Below are 19582 nucleotides of genomic sequence, written 5' to 3' on the forward strand. Positions count from 1 at the left end.
ATATACCTTTATTCTGTCTTTAGAATTTGGAATGATGGGAGATCATACAATTAAAAGTCAGCGACCTCGATCTGTTCATGAAAAAAGGGTCCCTCAGGAACAAGCTGATGCTGCTAAATTTATGGCACAAACTGGTAATACGTTAGTTACATTTTTCTATTTATTGTTGTTAATTTAATGAAACCACTGCATGTTTTCATAATCTTTTGCTGCACATTTGTCAGTTTTTGGAGCTGATATTTTTTTGAGCCATTTTTTTTTTTTTGTCACCAGTTAAAGTCCATAAATGAAGTAGCTTTGAGTTGAAAAGTGCACCAAAAACATGTGTAAGGTTTATTTTGCTCTCAGTATGGGACATTTAAGATTTACATATTCTTATTTACTTATGTCAATTAACTTCTTAAATTGTATCCTTAAACTTTTAAAGAAAGCCAACAGTTACTTTGTCAATAATTGATTATTATAGGACTTTTCAGAAGGAGAATTTTAAATAGGACTTTAAATGATGAAATTTAATTTAGCAGTAAGATGTCGAGTATTTTTTCAAAAGTCGTACATCATATAAATATTAAAAATAAAATGTATGTAAATTAGAAACTTTTTTCAGAATTTTTTTATTTGAAAAGAGAGTTTTGCTATATATGCTAAATAATAAAAAATTGACAGTCTTTATTAGTAAGCTATAATACATCCCAAACATTAAATATCAACAAAAATCACTTTCTGGTTTGTAAAATTTTTAATCCTAAACTAATTAGATTACTTTCAAATACCTCCCTTGGGGGGAAATATATATATATATATATATATGTATGTATATAGCACAATTAAATGCATTCATATGTTGGTTCATCATAATAAATGGGCTATAATTCCATCTGTTTACATTGCATGTAGTACATTCTTCGATGAAAATGTATTTAAACTGTGTTATGAACATTTTCAGCTGTCACTTTTATTTCAGGAAATTGCAAACTAACAGGTTTATCTATGTCTTTATAAATTTTTATACGTTCCAATCTGGATGATCTGTTTTACCATTAATATTGAAGTTTCAGTACTTGATCAGCTTGTTGACATGACATGGACTGATTTTGATGAAATTCTCTTGAAAAATGAATATTTCCTTTAGTTTACATTTTCTTAGGATATTTACTCTGAACATTAAATTTGAATCTACAACTTAAAATGCAAATACTCTTAATGGATTGTGCCCTTGGTGAGTAGTATAGTAGGTCAAAGAATTCTTCAAAACAAGAACAATGTTTACAATAACTTCTGCATTAAGGACATATTTTTAGCTTTTTTTAATATATATGTTGCAGCCAGACCCAGAAATGAAGAAAACTTGCTTATCTGGATTGCTTTTGGTGCAGCTTCCTATTTAACAAAACGTGACATATTTTTACTATTTGTTCAAACAGGTCCAAAAGTGCATTGCCAGGGTCAGGTAAATTTTCAAATTATTAAATGTATTTTTCTCCCTTACCCGGAGCAAAAAGTCTCAAGCACTGACCAGAGATTGGGGAATATTTGACTTTAACTAGAGGCATAGGGCATGGGCTGACCACTCAGCCTCCTTCCAGTGCATCTCATAGGACATTTCTGCAATATCAGAGATGTTTTTCCTTTTTGCACAAGAAGTGGCAGTCATTGTCTTGCTGAAATTTATTAAAAGTGGGCTTACTTGGGAGTGAAATGGTGAGCGGTAGTTTTAAATTCCCAATAATGTGGTAAAATTAGTTGATGCATAAATATTATGCAATTTGGCCAGGAGCTTTTGTATAAATTCAGTTTTTGCATTTGCCTGTGACATAAACCAAGAGAATTCAGTTCTCAGCCAAAACCTTTTTTGCAAATTCGAATCACAGGGAACATGATGTTCTCTTAGTGAGAAATTACTAATTTCTGTTTTCATTTACTGGTTCTTTTTCAAGCATTGCTTTGTATCTAAAATATAATAACACTTGATTTGGTAAAGTAGATGAAACACTTATTAAATAGATCCATGAGGAGCATTAAAACCATTTCCTTATATTGTTGACAATAATTTAGAAAAGGCAATGAAAAATTAAAGTTCTGAAAATATCGATTAGATGTTTGAATTGATGTGTAATAAATATTTATTATTTTATTTTAAAGCAAAAAGAGTTTAGGTAAATATAAAAACACATGTAATACTTATTTTAAATTTAAATTATTACAATACTGATAAAAGACTGGAAAACTGCATTATTTTAAATGTTTTTTAAAATATGTAATTTGACACCAGGCAATTATAAAGTTAAAAAGAGAGGGGCTGTTTTTTCCCCTTCAATATTTTCTGAGATTATACTTTCTTTAGGTGTTAAGGTAGTTAGTCTGAGTAAGTGCAACTAAGTGTCACATAATAAAATCTTACAAAGGTTAAGGTTTACTTATAAAACTTTGATATTGGTCTTTCAAACCAGGAAATTGGTGTTACATATAAACAATGATAAACATTTGCTAATATTAATTTGAGAATGAAGAAAAATGCAATAGAGGTAAAATCGAATGATGGAAGACATTATGTCTTTTATATTAGTCTTGAGGGAAAACAAAGCAAAACCTCTAAGCCTTTATAATTAAGAATTACTTCTCAAAATGAATAACCTGGCCTCTTCAACCAAAATGATCAATAAACCTTGTATCTGAAAAGTGAGCTTTCTATAAAGTAATACCGTGAGTGGAAATGGTTTTTAAAAGAGGAACATTTGGCAAAATAATGTTACTTTATCAAAAGAACTTAATCATTTTGGTCAGTCCAATAACTGAGATAAGCTAGTTTAAGTATAAATGCATACTTCTTTAGAGCCTAAGACACAATTTATATTTATGGTAAAGAGAAATGAAATGAAGTGTTAAGATACAGACATTTAATAGAGACATCCAAATTAGATGCCAAAAGATGGCTTAAGACAATTTAATTGAACTTGGTGCTTTTTAACACCATAGTCATCAAATGATCTTATAAACATGTTTAGAAAAGTGGTCCTGTATTCCAGTGGGGGAAAATAGCCTATATTTGTAAAGTATAGCATGTTATCTAAAACAGAAATATAAAATTAAAAGTATGTTTCTAATTTAATCATTTTAACATACTTGCAAAAATTTATATTAATATTTTTTATAATTTAAAATACACTCACACATTATCTCATTTAATCCTCACAACATGCATTTTGAGGTAGATGTATTACCCATTTTATTGAGAGGTTCAGAGAAATAAAGTGACTTTTTCAAGGTCACAGAACTAATATTCAGTAGCTTCCCATCAAACACAGGTCCTCTGACTTTAATTACAGGGCTTTTCCAATCCCCTTTCATGTTTCGCGTCAGGATAAAGAGCCTTAATAGTGCCTCAGACACTGGAGTGTTCTACACCGTGTTTCACATGCCTTCTCTGGCACAAGTTAAGGAACCAGAGTAGTTTGTGCTATCTCCAAAGACACACATATTAAAAATAGTATACTTTGTATTATACTTAACTATTTTACTATCAGTGAGTTTTTGAAAATATACATATCTTTCTTACAAAGTATATGAGCTATTTCTCACAGTCACCCAAAGTGCTTGACCTGAATAGTCTTCACAGTTTTCGGAATGAAGTGACAGCAAGGAAATCATAACTAGTTAGTGGAAATGTCACTTGAAACTATACCGTTTGAGATATAATGAGGTCATTTTGGTAGGTAGGCTGGTATTTGAGTGGCAAAATTTGATTCATAATGTGAAAGCCAATATATATTTTATCCATTTATTTATTTTGTTTTTGATCAACAAAATGAACCATCAATTTGAGCGAGTGAAGAAGGCCAATTCTGAGCACTAATTACCAAACTCTTATGATCTACGCATCACTGCTTAGCCTGTCGAACATCATTACAGTATACGTTCAGAAGCAGCCCAGATTTTTTAATATTTGTACAGAAATACATTTAAAAATAGATCTTGATCCTGATTCATTGCTCAATTTAATAAAAACATTTTTAATGCCATCATAACAATGCGAGGCCGAGAGGACTGCTTTTGTGGAAAAATATAACAACTTTATGCATAACCTTTATCATTTTACTTATAGAATTTACGTTGTTCAAGGTTTTCTAGCTCTTAATTAATAACATACAACCATAATATTTCTACTTCACTTACTCTCGTCACAACACTGGTTGAAATATCAAAAGAAAAAGCTTTGCATTATATTTTTCCTAACCTTACGCTTAAATTCTTCATCCCTAAATACATATATGTTCGTATACACCTATATGTGTGGATATTTTTTAACCATTGCCATATTATGGGGTTCTAGAATAATGATTTTTAATTTTTAGAGTATTCTTTAATGTAAAAGAACAAATTATGAGGCCTGACTTTAAATATTATTCAAATGGTCATCCAATAACATTTTTATGAAGTAGTTAAATATAAATTGGTGAAGGCCAAAAAGACTAAAATAATCAAGGGTAATCTACAGAGGACTTTCAGGACAAACACTGATCCAACACTGAAAAAAAGTCCTATTTAATGTAATACATCATCCCAGTTACCACTGTTTCTGCCCTTATGTTATATATCTAGTCATAAATGCCTTATAAGCTATGCCTCTAGGTGCATAAATGCAGACCAAGATAAGAGCAAATCGTTATAATGGTGCTACCCAAATTGTGACTGCTGGACTTATGCTTAGTTTTTATGGGCCCCTGAGGAGATAAGAAGCTTATACCAGAATGTAAATTCAACGACTTTATCAAGCACATGTTTTATTTCAGCTAACTTTCTTGTTTGTTTCTTTGGGAAGAAAGAAATTCTCAGTGAAGAAATCAGCAAGTTGAGTTACATTCTGGTTCAACCTCCTTCTGTCCTGGAGTACTGTCTATGGACCAGCTGTCTTGAGTAGCACTGCAAGTAGTTTCTAAGTCATTTACTAACCTTTCAAAAGAAAGAAAGATGGACAAATAGATTATCATATTCTATTTTTTGAATTCTATTCCAAAGGCAAATTCTAAACAGAACTTATAAAATATAAATCATTCCTTGGTTTATATAATCAGCGATACAAAGTATTCAGAAACAGTTCACCTGCAAACCTTTCCCACAACGAAATAAGTAACTTAAGCTCTTCCTGCTAGCAGTTAAATGCCCCAATTTTGTATTTGGGGAAAAGCAACTGCAAGTTTTCAAATCAGTGTTAAAAATCTATCCTGAACATGATGCCAGAATAGAATCAGAAGTCCATCGTGATGGTCTTAGGAATTCTTGACTTTAAGTCTTTTTGGGACATGACTTAGATAATAATAGAAACTAGACGTAATTTTAGTGTGATGCTTACTCTGAGAAAATTAATGAATTCAGACAATCATTGGCTTTTTAGGGCCCTATTTTGAATAAATTAATAGAAATCATAGAGAAATTTTCCTTCATTTTGAGCAAAACTCACTCCTCTAGATCATGAGGGAAATTGTGAGCAGAAGAATTATCACAAAATAAATAGCTGTCATAGGATGAAAAAGTAAGAATTGCACTAGGAATAAATTATAAATATGTGTCAGTGTTTAACACAGTAAAAATTAGATCTCCCCAAACTCCCAGGACTCCGCCTTGTCCAGCATTAGAAAGGAGGCCGCTAGGCAACAAAGGGTTAGGGAAGAAGCATACATCAATATATTCCCACTCACCAAAGCCCGAGTAAGTTTAGCAATACATTTTGCTTCCTCTCCCATCCAAAGGACAAAGTTTTAGATCGGCCTGAAGAGAATCCCTTCAGCAATCATCGTTGAAAAATGCTGACTGGTCCCTTCATTGTGTCTGTAGCACAGCGTCATTGTGAAGAGTAGTTTTGCCGACAAGGTTATAAGAAACTTGGACCTCGCATCAGTGTCATATGTATCTCCCTTTAAATGTATTTTTCTCTGAAATGTTTTCTTGTACCTTTTGATGTAATGTCATATTTTTACATTTAAATTATCCTTGCATGTCATAATGTCAGTTTGGTATGATGCTTAGTAAATGAATATTCAAAGCAGTATTTCATGTTTATTTGTTGTCTTGCACACAGGTGAATCTGGTGTGGAAGAGTGGTCCCAGTGGAGCACATGCTCAGTTACTTGTGGTCAAGGGTCGCAGGTGCGAACCAGAACTTGTGTATCACCTTACGGGACACACTGCAGCGGCCCATTAAGAGAATCAAGGGTTTGCAATAACACTGCCCTCTGTCCAGGTAGTGTTAGCAGCAACTACAACTGTGGATGTTATTGAATTGTGTCATGCTACGCATTTGGAAAGATTTGTTATTTTCATATGAATTGGGTATAGGCGTTTTAATTAAAGTGGATAAGTTTAACTCATATTCAGCTGTGAAATTTTGTCATATATGTGATGATTTCTGCTTTCAGAGTAGTCAGGAAATTACATAAATGACTCCCCTACCCACTGCAACTATACGCTTGAAATTTCTGTATCTGCTTCTAATAGTATTTACGATTATAATAGCTTTCCTTATTTCAGGTGGCAAAAATGTCCAGTTGAATGCTTGAGGAAACGTAATCTTGCAGGCATACTGGGAATGTGATCTGTACCCATTGGTTAAGGCAGTGCTTGATACAGTCTTTAAAGCAGTTAGCTGTTTTCCTTTTACTTACTTGGCTCTATCAGAGAAAATAGTTCCCCTGACCAAAGGACATTCTGTTAATTTATTTCATTCAAGTGACTGTCCTCATCCAAGCCATCCACTGCATTGTAAACTTTAAAGTCGTTAATGGAGAAAAAAATCTTCAGTGTTAAGTGGAGCACAGCACAGTGACTTGCCCAGGTAGGGTGAGATTTTCCAGGTGACTTCAAGATTTTGTTCTCATTTGAGGCCTACACGCATATTACAGGCATTTCTTCTTAAATTACTGACTTTGATGGAAAAAATGAGCACTAAAAGGAATTTGGGCTTCCTTTCACTAAGTCCAAAGTACATGATATTGTGAATCTCCAGGTTTATATTTCTGTTCAACTATTTGGTGGATGGGTGATGCAAACTTATTGACCATTGCAGTTGATGCTGGGCTTGCATCCACCATTTGGCCTCCAAAGGGGGTGGGCATAAAGAGAGGGATTGGCAGTACAGCACCTCTTCATTTGCTAAATTGTGCGTAAAAGTTTTCTGATGATTTCCATTTCCAGACATGGCTGATTTTGCAGTTGCTAAAAGTAAGAATAGAGAGTAGGTAGCATGGGAGAAGGGCAGGGACAGTCCCAATTTCCCAGCAGAATAAGCAAGGGCAACCCATTAAAAGACAGTCTGGAGGAGTTGCTGTTTAATGGGTACAGGGTTTTGATTTGCAAAATGAGTAAGTTCTGGAGTCCTGTTTTACAACAATGGGAATATATTTAACACTACTGAATTGTACACTTAAAATAGTTTAGATGATACGTTTTCTGTTATGTATTTTTTTTTGTCACAATAAAAGACAAGACAATTTGGAAGAAACTAAAGGGAAAGGAAGTGGTGGGCAGAACGTGGAGGAGAGCTGATGCCTGAGATGGGAAATCCCTTTATAATGGAATTGGGAGAAACAGAGCAGCAGATTAAGGTAGAAGTAAAAGCTAAACAGGGCAGAAAACTATGAGGAAGGGAAGACAGAATTAGCAAGAGCAACAATAATTTCCACTGAAAGCAAGAAAAACCAATGAGAGTCAGTGGGAATTAAACTAGATGAGAAGGAACATCAAGTGAAAAAAAAAAATCAGAGGGAAAAAATGCTTATGGAGGTCATGGAAGGGGAGGACAATGAAAAAAGATGCCAAAACCAGGGGTTAGAGAGCAAACAGACTCTAGGTCTGTTAGGCAAGAAAAAATGAGCTGAAGGTTTTCAGAATTACCAAATTTCTTAATTTTGTAGCTAAAATGACCTCATGAGTAAATGTGGGTTTTCAGCTGGAGTGGGTAGAGTACATTTTCTCATATATAAAGCTGGCCCCTAGCTACAGTATCAAGCTTTCTGTCCTGGGCAATGAGAAAAGTGTCAATAGAGAATTAAGCTGTGCTTGATATATACATTTATCTTGTTAGCATCCTTCTGAAAACTCAAGTTCCCTTCAACATACAAGGGTAGAGTCTAATGGCAAATGGATCCCCAAGTGGAAGTCTGAGAGGGTGCTCAAGTGTTCTCCACAATTCTCCATTCAGTGCTTACTTCCAGCCACTCGTTATGCACAGTCATATGGTTGACATATGGAAACTTCCATCTTTCTGCCAGAGACTGCTGATTAATCCCTTCACTGGGCAAGGAGAGCATCTGTAGTGGGACCAGAGTGCTCTCCCTTTCACTCTGTGTCTGATGTTTAGAAAACTGAATAATATTCTGATTGTAAAGTTTTTCTTCAATTTCTTAAACCTCCTACCATTATACCTACTGAAGAAAGACACACTGATCAATAGTTCCTCTTCACCTTCGTAGACTGTACGTTTGTCTTTCTAAATTTGGTTAAATAGTGCTGACGATAAGAAAAATGTGTCTTTTAATCATTGTTATAGTTCAGATGTTGAATTTAAGAGAATGGAGAGTTTTGTTGGTTTCTTTTTGATTTTCTAAAACCGAACACTAATTTAGCAGCTTCGTTATTTTAAAAATATAGAATAAGTATTTCATTATAGGAAGTTGGGATATCTTTTACATGGTTATTGTATTCGTTATGAAATATTTTGTGCTCAATATTTTGTTTAGTTAGTTGCCATGGTGGTAAATATGTACTTTTTGGATATAATATGTCATGAAAACAGTAACCAAAAGTGAATTTAAAAACTTAAATAGTATCTAAACAGTGTAAATATCTTTCTAAAATAATACCTTAAATTCCCAAGAAGAAAATTAGCTCAGAAATCAATAACCTAGTTGTCACACTATGGATATTTAAGTGTGTTTGGCATTTAATTAATGAAAATGACACAAGGACAAAATGAATGTCAAAGCCACTTTCCATAAAATATATGGAATGATAGAATTTGAGCTTGTATTTATTTGCCCTACTAAAGCCTAATCAATAGTGTTATAAATTAGTTGCCTTTCACCCATATTATCCTAATTTCAAAAGAAGGGTTTTCTTAATTAAATTGCATAATAATGTGTTACTTCTAATATGGATCCTAAGACATACAGCCTTTTGCAAATTGTTGCTTTGACATTATAGTCTCTTCAAAAATTCTTATTACTCAGAGCAGAAAATGATAGGGTTAAATAGCAAGTAAATTGAGAAAGTAGAGAGTTACATTAAATTGTGTTTTTACTGTCCTGGTTTCTGACTTACAGTTTTATGATCTCTTCCAGGGTTTCTCAACCTCGGTACTATTGACATTTTGACATGGATAAATCTTTGTTGTGGGAGGCTGGCCTGAGCATTCTTGGATGCCAGTAGTGTTCCTCCTTCCCCTGAGCTGTGACAATCAAAAATTTCTCTGGACATTGCCAAATGTCCCCTGGGGGGCAAAATTGCCCCTGGTTGAGAACCACTGGTTTACTCTATATGTCTTCTAAACCTTTAGAAGTTTATTTGGGCTAAGGAATGGTTTTGATTTTTTTTTTTTTTTTTTTTTTTAAATTTTGGTAAATGTTACAGTATCCACATCTACATATTTCTTAAGAAAAAAACCTTTCACTTAAAAGAGTTATATTATAAGTCCCAATGTAAATTATAAGGTAATTTGTATGCTTATTTCAAAATCTGGTAGTAATATAATTTGTAGATTGTGTATTCCTCATTTCATCTTTAGATAGCACAGAGTAGGGATGTGATACTATAGCTAGTGTCTAAGCAAAGAAGAAAATTATAAAACTTGATTAATTTGATTTAAGTTTCTTGATTTTATTAGGCACATTTTCCAAATGAACTAGATTATTTACAGATTTTCATACTTTACTTGCAAGGTAAAAGAATTTATATAACAATTTGCCACTAAAATACAAATATCTTTATTCTTTAACATAAATCTTATGAATAGCATCTATTAAATTATATGTGTTATAATTTCCAACTAATTCAATAATATCTAAAATAAACTATTATTAATAATTTTGATTCTTTTTTTTAAAGGAATATTTTTTAATTTACTTTTTTTAAATGATGTGGAGGAGTCATGAAATTTCACCATGGAACAATTAAGAGTGTTAAAAAATAGGGAGTAATATACTTTTGAGAGGAATCCAACTTCATTATTTAACTAAACCGTCAAGATTAATCAACATTTCTTTAAGATTAATAGAGAAAAATCTGCCAATTTAGCAGCTTTTTTTAAAGCTTTGTTCAACGAATACAGAGCAATGTGATTTGATTGAGGAGAAAATTAGCAGAACCAGCAATATGAATGCAATATGATCTATTAACCCTTTATGTAGACAATAGGGGAAGAAAATTTAGTTTTTAAATGGAGAAATCTTGGTAATTAAAAATAAATGCAAAAATTAATTAAAGATATATGTTTTATATGACAAAATACATTCATATATAATATTTTTAAAATATTTTGCTTTCATTGATCATATATACCTATATGTAAATATACGTATATGCATATATTTTTCCTTAGAGTTAAATACAGACTCAGTATTTAATCTTATGCCAATAGATACAGAGTGGCTTTGGTTTTCCAAACTTAAATGAGAAAACTGTGAACATATTAATTTCTTTCATTCTCTTACTTTTTTTCTATGTAATATTTTAAAAATATATTTTCCAGCAACTTTCTCAGAAACCTGAAGAATTTTTCACTGAGTATTACACAAATTTGGCTAACTTTTTCAATATTTCAATATATTTTCACAACCAGTTCGGTCAACTCAATAGCATAAATAGAAGAGAATGGGGTGCCTCATAATTAAGGTATCATGTACGTGTTTTTAAAGTAGCAAGTTGGTTTGCATATACATGCAAAATATTCTAGCTATACTATATTTACTCGCATAACACCTGTGACACTTTATATGGATCCTGCTTACCCCTACCGATGTTGAGGAGAAAGTGAAATCTTTTTCATCATCCATTCTAAATTTCTACTCCCCCTTCTCATTCTAGTGGTTGTCCTATCAGTCTTCTCCTCATGAACTTCTACGAGCATACTAAGACCAGAGGTTCAACACCAAGATAAGAGCTTTTGAGCCAAAGAGCACATTTTGCCCAGCTTCCTTTTATTTGTATTACCTATGGAGTGCTAGTCCTTACTATCCCAAATATTAAAAATTGGGATGAGATTGGTGATTTGATTGTGGCAAAGAAGGGATCTAAATTTTAAACTCAAATAGACTTTATGCAAAAGATGTCAATATGTATTCATAGTGGCTCTTATGGAGGGAGCACAAATTATGTTAATATTTCTGATTAGTTTGAATCCATTGTAATGGCATAATTGAAGTATTGGTGTATGTATACTTATGTTAGGAATAATCCCAATTAGATCATTTGTTTCTCTAGAAACTTTTATTTATTAGGAGGATTTCCAGTGCATGAAGTTATTGCAAGAAGAAAGAAATCTTCATATTGCCACTCATTTTAAAAGAGGGCAAAGAGGAGAATCTTATGCGAATAGAGTTTTTGAAATTTCTGTCTTATTCAAAGACAGTGACTTTAAACACCCACATTTTTTAAATGGCAAAAATACATTTATTTTCTAAAATGTCAAGCTAATAAACTATTTAAAATATGTACCATTAACTTTCAGATTTTTTTTAAATTTTTGACATCAAAGTCATTAGGCTTGAAATTTTAAGAATTAAGTTGGCCCTTATGTATTTAAATGCAAACTTAACGCTAGAAGATCATATCTGTTATAAGAAATTTAGTTTTCTATACTACCTTATGTTTATATTACTTTTATTTAAAAATAACTCATGACTGTTTTACTATGAGGGAGAGAGGTGCATTGCCATTAAAATAAGAACACATTTAAAGTTTATGACAAATAGCTGTTCGAATACAGGGGAAAAAAAGTACATGTCATTTTGCATTATTTTAATGAATTTTCAAACTAACCTTTGCATTTTTTGGCAAATAAGAATGTTAACTGAGCTGTTAAAATATCTTCATACTGTCTATTTGATGATTTTTTTTCTTTAAAATTAAGAAAAAAAACTTTGACTTTACCTCTCTGCTTTTGTTGTTGAAGCTTCTTTGCTTTATTACAGTACATGGAGTTTGGGAGGAGTGGTCACCATGGAGTTTATGTTCATTTACATGTGGTCGAGGCCAAAGAACAAGAACAAGGTCGTGCACACCTCCTCAGTATGGAGGAAGGCCGTGTGAAGGACCTGAAACACATCATAAGCCTTGTAATATTGCTTTGTGCCCAGGTGAGCATATTCTGCATTTGGTGAACTTTGTATTTGTGTCCTCTGTATGTGGTCCCTGGTACACGTAGGAAATATTACGAGTACAACCTTTATTCAGTCACATTGGAAAATGTGTCCTTTGGTTACTATTTCTTGCTTAAAACTGGGTACTTTCCTTTATTCTATCATATGCAATGGTTTATAGTAGTTCCTTGACTGAGTACCAAACTCACCTTTCTTCGGTTTCTATAAATATGTATATTAATTCTTTCCACTAAGATTTTATCCATACTCGTTTTCCTTCCTAGAGAAATTATAAGGAGCCCCAAAGACTTGACTATTGCCTTGATACTATAACTAGAGACTGTTGTAGAGGCAGTCCTTTTGATGTCATTGTCTCATACTCACTCAGTTAAGGAGTGGGGATTCACCGCTGATCATGTATAGAAATGATAGATATTTGTTAGGAAAACAGGCTTTATAGATTCACTGTTAGATGCATAAGATGGTTAGCTCATAAATGACATATAACTTCATGTGATTATGAAGACTATATAGTCTGTTCATAGAGTATATTTGTAATCCTAAATTTTAGTTTCCTTTAAAATGTTTCAATGCTATTTTACCTGAACTTGATAACTTCACCATTATTATGGATAGAAGTCTTTATAATGCTGTTATTTAGGTTGTTGAAACAGTCAAACATAAAACAAATACCTAAAAAATGAAAAAGACTGATCTTCAATTCAAGGAGCTTGCAACTTAGGAGAGAAAATACACACAAAGAAATGATAGAATCTCCCAGGAACTAGCCAAGGCACATTTTAGAGGTAGAGATAGACATGAGTGGGAAATGGCAAAGGCCAGAATGGTAAAGACTGATATAAATAACCATTGTCTACTCCTTGGGAGACTTTTTCGTTGGCCCATTCTGCATGCAAGCAACGTAGCTGAGATCCTGGTAATGTGCTCCAAACACATTATCCAGCTCACATTCAGTCCCATTTGTAATCTCAATTCCCCAAGGTAATATCCTATGTCATGAAGCAATGATTCAGTTTCTCTGGAAATTTTAAGTATCTAAAACATTTTGATACTGCGAAAATCATCCAAAATGTAGATAAGTAACAGTCATCTCACGAGCTTATTCCCTTTTACTTCAGAGAAAGACTACTAGGTTCCTATATCAGGAATATACTTTTAAAGATGTAGTAGTTATATTTACTCCTAGAATTTTATGAATTCTATGAATTATGAGTATAACTTGTACAGTTCAATATTCATGTAATTATGAATATTAGGGAGTCAAAATTGTGATTCCTTATTTGCAAATCACCCCCAGAAAATCTATTTATGAAGTCAATTATGTTCTGTTATTTCTATCTCTCTATAAACATACAGACAAGCACATATATATATTAATGCCCTGCCTTTTTTCCAAAGATTTGGGCAAGCTTATACAAATTTTAGAATTTTTTAAACTACTGAGCTATGGTATTTACAGAAAGTCAAATATAGTTCATTCTTATTTGTCCATGGAATGTGAAAAAATAGATAATGTGGGGAAATGAAAAATAATAGCTAACTGTAGACTCCCTTTTAATATATTAGTTTTTATTACTTCTTTTACCTCCGTTAATCCCCATTGGTGTAAAGATAAAAATGGAACTGATCAGTTAAAATGTTATCAACTGTGTTTCTCATAGTCTACTTTCTATGAACTTTCTAGGAGTAAAATGCCTAGGGGTCAAGAGATAGGGATGCTAAGTTGTAGGAATTCAGATAAGAAAACTCATTTTTCTCAGTTGATATGATTGTTTTATCACTGAAGTAGTAACCACATGTGTTTTCAAGCTAGTTGTGTTGTAAAGTATTATGCTGTCATTGGAATCACTCTAAGACCATTAAAATTAGGTCTTTCTTTTGTGTAGGTCTTTCTTTAATTTTGGAAAGTTATGTTTATATTATTTGTAAAACTGGCCTAACTCATATTCTCTCATAGGTGAGCATTATGGATATATATTGGGTACCTAATAACTTTATTATGCATTGTTTCTGACTACTATTTCCATTCTTGAATTTAGTTTTATCATAAAAGATATAAAACTGTTACCATGTTGTATACTAATTTCTTTACTCTTTCAAAGGGAATTTTAATGGCTATGATTTAAAAAAAAAAAAAAGGTTTTATACCAAACATTTTGACATAATGCCTTTGAAATATGTAGGATTTATTCAGTGCAAACATTTGGAATTCTCCTTAAAACTAACTGTTTTATAGCTAAACTCAGGTGCCTTCACTATATATAAAAACATCATCATGTGTGGACAAGATGTAAGACACAACTGAGAAGAATATATAGTCCCCGATCTCAAGAAATTTGTAATCTCTTCAGAGGATTCAGACATAAGCCTGTGAAAAGTTGAATGCAGTTCTGATAAACACATATAAACACTCCAGTGAGTGGGGATAATTTGAAATCTCAGTGACTTCAGCCTACATTTCTTGGAGCCATCCAACCTGAGATCCCGGGGACAACATCCAAGGAGTAAAGCTGCGATAGGCAGTATATCAGTAATGAAGAAAATGGGCCAAGACCTATACACTTGGTTCCCCTTGTCTAGGCCAATTGTCAAGTGGAGACCAGAGGAGAACAGAAGAAACAATTAAAACAAATTTGGTCTCAACTCAGCAACTTTACAAGCTCTGACCGTGTGGCTTGTGGTAATGGGCGGTGATATTTTAGTGTGGAATCACATCGGAACAGCATCCAGTGTCATGCTTTTAAGAAATACATGTAACCACTGCAATGAAAGGGATGCTACGTAGGGCTGATATGTATTGTTCACAGCAAATAATGAAACATGTTTTATTTATGCAAATTTTGACATCAACTTAAAAGTAGATGATATCCTACTTTCATCAGATACTTTCCTTAGTCAATGTCCAACTTTCTCCCACTTCTTTTGAGGTGAGGGAAAGCTATCTGCCTGGGATCCATATAAGGAGAGAGGAAAGAAAGGAAAGGGTAGGTATGGTATTTCCTAGTATAAGTTATCACTTCCTAATGTGTATCATGTCTAAGAACAGATACCAGTGTTGATGAAGGGAGGTGAGAGAAAGATATAGAGCAACAAGAGGGATCCACTATGACTCATTCACTAACTGTAAACATAATGTTACCCCATTTTCCTCCCTTTCTCATTTATACTAATAATTAAATGTGATATTACAGAAGGGTGTGTGTATGTATGTATATGTCCAATGGTACTTGTGGTCTGTTTTTCTTATCTCGCAAAACAGAATTTCTGGAAGTCCATGTTATCTCTTTTCTCTGATTTTCCATCGCAATCCCCAAACATCAGATTCATTGTAGTGTTAATTAGTATGTGTGAGGAAATTGTCTTTAATTGCCTATTTATCTCTCTGTGCAACTTTGTACTAACAGAATCCAATACATTACTATTGAATGGATTTTCTTGATGGATATATCCAAAATTTTAGTTCTCATCCCCCCAAAAAATTACAGGACATTTTCTGGGTATATTTAATAATACATTGATCTGGTGTGGTGGAACTTGGACTTCCACAAGAGAACACTTATTTAAATTTAGGTATCACCTTTTAATATCTGTGTTCCTCCTCTGATGCTTAGTCTCTTCATCTGTAAAATGGGCACAATAGCACACCCGCTTCACAGGACTGTGAGAGGACCTTGTGAGATGCTGTAAGGGAGATAACTTGGTAAACAACAAACGGTGTATAAGTATGGGTATTATTATTATGTCGGCACCCTATAGTCAAAGTCCATTGGGATGACACTTGTACTTGAGCAAGTTGGATTCATTACTCTTGGCTTTGAGGGGAAATTAAGATAGGGAACTGTGGGGCATCTCAGTAAGAAGGTGTTAAGAAGACTTATTAAGGGTTGGACTTGTTTTGGGTGATTTCAAGGAGGTTTTTAGGAAATGGGGCTTTGCTCTGGTTTTAAGAATGTCTGGATGGGGAAAAATCTACGATTGAGTATTTTAATGAATTTTCCAGGAGGAGAGAAAACTTTCTGTAATTGGTGAACAAGTGGCAGTCACTCATATTAGCTGAGAGAAGAGAATGTTTGAAACTTTGTGGGTTGTGCTGTGACCGTGTTTCATTTTATCTCACTTGATCACAGTCTCAGAGTGACCTTGTCTGTTGCTAATGTTCTCTATGATGGTCTTAGATCCAACAGGAGATAACATAGCCTCACTGTGAGCACCAAGCAAGCAGCTAACAGCACTGAGTCTAGCTGTGTCAGATCAGTTCCTGGATGTCACCTTGATGGTGATTCCTCATCTAGGGTGATTTAATCAATTTACCTGCTTCCGTTTTCAATGTTTTAGATTTTTGTTAATATTCGAATAGAGAAAGAAAAGTGTTAGACATAATGAAATATTTCCATTTTCTAGGTAGACCCTCTCTTAAAATTATATAGATGTATATTCCCCAAATAAAATTGATATAGCCTTTTCCAAAATTAAGTTCTTTAGGGAAAATAAAATCTTAAATTCTTAGTTCAAAGCCTCGAGGTTTATAGTAATTTTCTTTGTAGTATGTTACTTTAGATATATGTATATATGTGTGTGTATATATGTATATATATGTGTATATATATGTGTGTGTGTATATATACAATTTTTTTTCTCTGCTAGTTGAAAGATGGAAGGAACCAATGATTCCGTTTGGTTCTCTTTGTTATAGTTCTTATAGTAAAGTGCAAATAATATAGAGTATAGGGATAAGTAGTAATTGAGTGACAGATTGAAGACTAAAAGAAATGAAAGAATTATTGTCAAACTAGTTTTCACTTACAGGCTGAAATAAATATAAATGAGTTTAATGTAATGATTCAGTGGCAAACACAGCGGTCTGGAATTCAGAAGACACGGATTAATGTTCAGTCCCAATCTTTAATTATAAATATTTACCCAAGCAACGTAGTCATCTTCTCTGTGCCTCAATTTTCTCATTTGTAAAATGGAGCCAGCGTCTATTACCTGCTCTATCAGAGAATTGTTACATGATTAAAATTAGGTGAAAGAGTCTTGAAAAGTAAAAAACAACATAAAGTGGAGGATGTTTATCATGATTTTTATGATAATATTACTTTAAAAGGAAAGGATTTGGCTGGGACACCTGGGTGGCTCAGTTTGTTAAGCCTCTTCCCCTTCAGCTCAGGTCATGATCCCAGGGTCCTGGGATTGAGCCCCACGTCGGGCTCCTTGCTGAGGAGCTCCTCTGCCTGCTGCTCTTCCGGCTTGTGCTCTTTCTCTCTCTCTCTGACAAATAAATAAATAAAATCTTTTAAAAAATAAAATAAAAGTAAAGGATTTGGAAGAAATAGGTAAATTCAGGATATTATGATAGTTTTTGAGCTCTGTTTCTTATGAACATCCTTAATCCTAGACTCAAAGAGATTTGTAGAGGAGGACTTTAAATTTCCCTTCTACCCTTCAAAGACTTCCAGCTAGTTTAAGAATCAAAAACTCAAGAGTTTTATTATGTGTGCACAGAGGCCCAATAATGAAATTGAGACCTAAAGAAATGACCAAGGCAGGCAGTTTTTAGACAGAGACAATAAATCTGTGAGGAAGTGACACGATGAAGAAAACTTAATTTGGGGAGCTTCAATTAATATGGAATTCCAAACAGAATGTGGGCCAGGGTAGTAACTTAGAAAAAAGTAACAGGAGTTATTTATATAGCCTTCTAGGATCTAAATTTCCTATCTCTGGTGATAAGGATGTCTCTTTACCTCCTAGTACAGGGAGGGTAACTTTCACCTGGAAAATCTGCTTCTTGCTCTCTGGAGACAAGGGGCAGGGGCATAGTATTCTTTTTTCATTGGCTGTTTCTTAAGTAACTTTTATTTAAAATAATCAACATGTCAAAGTGGCACATTTGGGGGTGGCCTGACCTCGGTCCATTCAGATTACTTCTGCCTACTTTGTACTAGGGAGAAGTATATATAAGGGCTCATGCCAGTCTGTGAACTGTGTCTCACTGGTTAATCCTGCATTTGAGAAATGCATTCCTGTGAATCCAGAGCCTCAGTAGAGAGGTCCTGTTAGGTTGTATTTTTCAGGTATATTCATAGTCTCTTACAAAACCTAAGAAGATTGAATGAATCACCCAAGGATAGGTCCTCAGGAGCCACAGCTGGACCCAAATATCTTTGTTATCTAGAGCAAGAGGCTTCAGTCTCCCATGGACCTAAAGTTTGATTCCTCAGCAAGTATGAGGGGGTGATGTGCCCACAGTCCCTCTGCAGGGAATCCTTTCAGTGAGGACAGTGAGCAGGAAGATGCTAAACATTTGCCTGACCTTGGTGCAAAAGTCTCTGGTTGTCTTGGCATGAGAATGTTATAATTTGAAACTCAAATGCTACCTCATTAACCTGTTCTTTAATTAATTTGCAATTTGTCTTCTTAACCTTCTGGTCTATTGTATGGCAGTTGTATTCACTTTGTGTCATTTCAGATTTTTATCATTGTTCTGGTGATCTTCCAGTGTTTATGAATTTTTTAAAAACTGTATCTTTATTAATCTTGGCTTGCTTTCTTTTATTATTTAATTTTTTTCATGCAAACTTTGTTTTAACTTACTTCCCAACTATTTTTTATTCTTCTTAGCCTTACCTCGATAACTTACTTCTATTTTTAATTCTAATTTTTAAATGATATTTCATTTTGATTTTTCCCCTTTTGTGATTTATTTTAAAATGGCAAATGGGAACCAGGTTTATGCTCTCCAGTGTATGCCCAAAGCAAGAGGTTGGCTTTTGATATTTCAGTGTTACACCGTCAAGAGCTCTTTACAGTTCCCTCAGTTAACTCCCAACTCAATAAAAATCTGAGCTCTCCAAATTTGCCATCACTAAATCAGATAGCTTCATGCCACAGGACAGAATTCTTCTCCCCAAACTCCTCCTTACAGATAGCTTCATCAATCAGCAATAATCAACCCAAAAGTGTTGCCAAAATGATAGTTTTATTATCCAAAATATTCATGGCTTTATCTTGTGACTGTTGTTCTTCAATCTGTTCTTTCTTGTCACCAGTTATTGGTAAAGATGTTAAAATTGACTGACACATGATATTTTCATTAAAATGTCCCACAGAATTTACTTTGGCCTCTGTACATGACAGACAGTTGAAAACAATTGTAACTCTCTATATATGGCAGGAGGAAGTTCATATAACAAAGTAAACCCTAGGAATCT

At 33.6% G+C, this 19582-nt stretch overlaps 1 protein-coding gene across 1 annotated transcript in view; it reads left to right on the forward strand.

The window, feature by feature from the left end:
* ADGRB3 (adhesion G protein-coupled receptor B3) overlaps positions 1-19582 on the forward strand; it is a 697706-nt gene that overhangs the window by 268811 nt on the left and 409313 nt on the right. Inside the window, exons 2-4 of the mRNA XM_040643606.1 lie at positions 24-134; positions 6077-6238; positions 12180-12344. Of these exons, the coding sequence (XP_040499540.1) occupies positions 24-134; positions 6077-6238; positions 12180-12344 (438 nt within the window). The remainder of the gene's footprint in view (positions 1-23; positions 135-6076; positions 6239-12179; positions 12345-19582) is intronic.

This window comes from Ursus maritimus, unplaced genomic scaffold (genome assembly GCF_017311325.1).
Source record: "Ursus maritimus isolate PB19 unplaced genomic scaffold, ASM1731132v1 scaffold_29, whole genome shotgun sequence".
NCBI classification, from domain to species: Eukaryota; Metazoa; Chordata; class Mammalia; order Carnivora; family Ursidae; genus Ursus; species Ursus maritimus.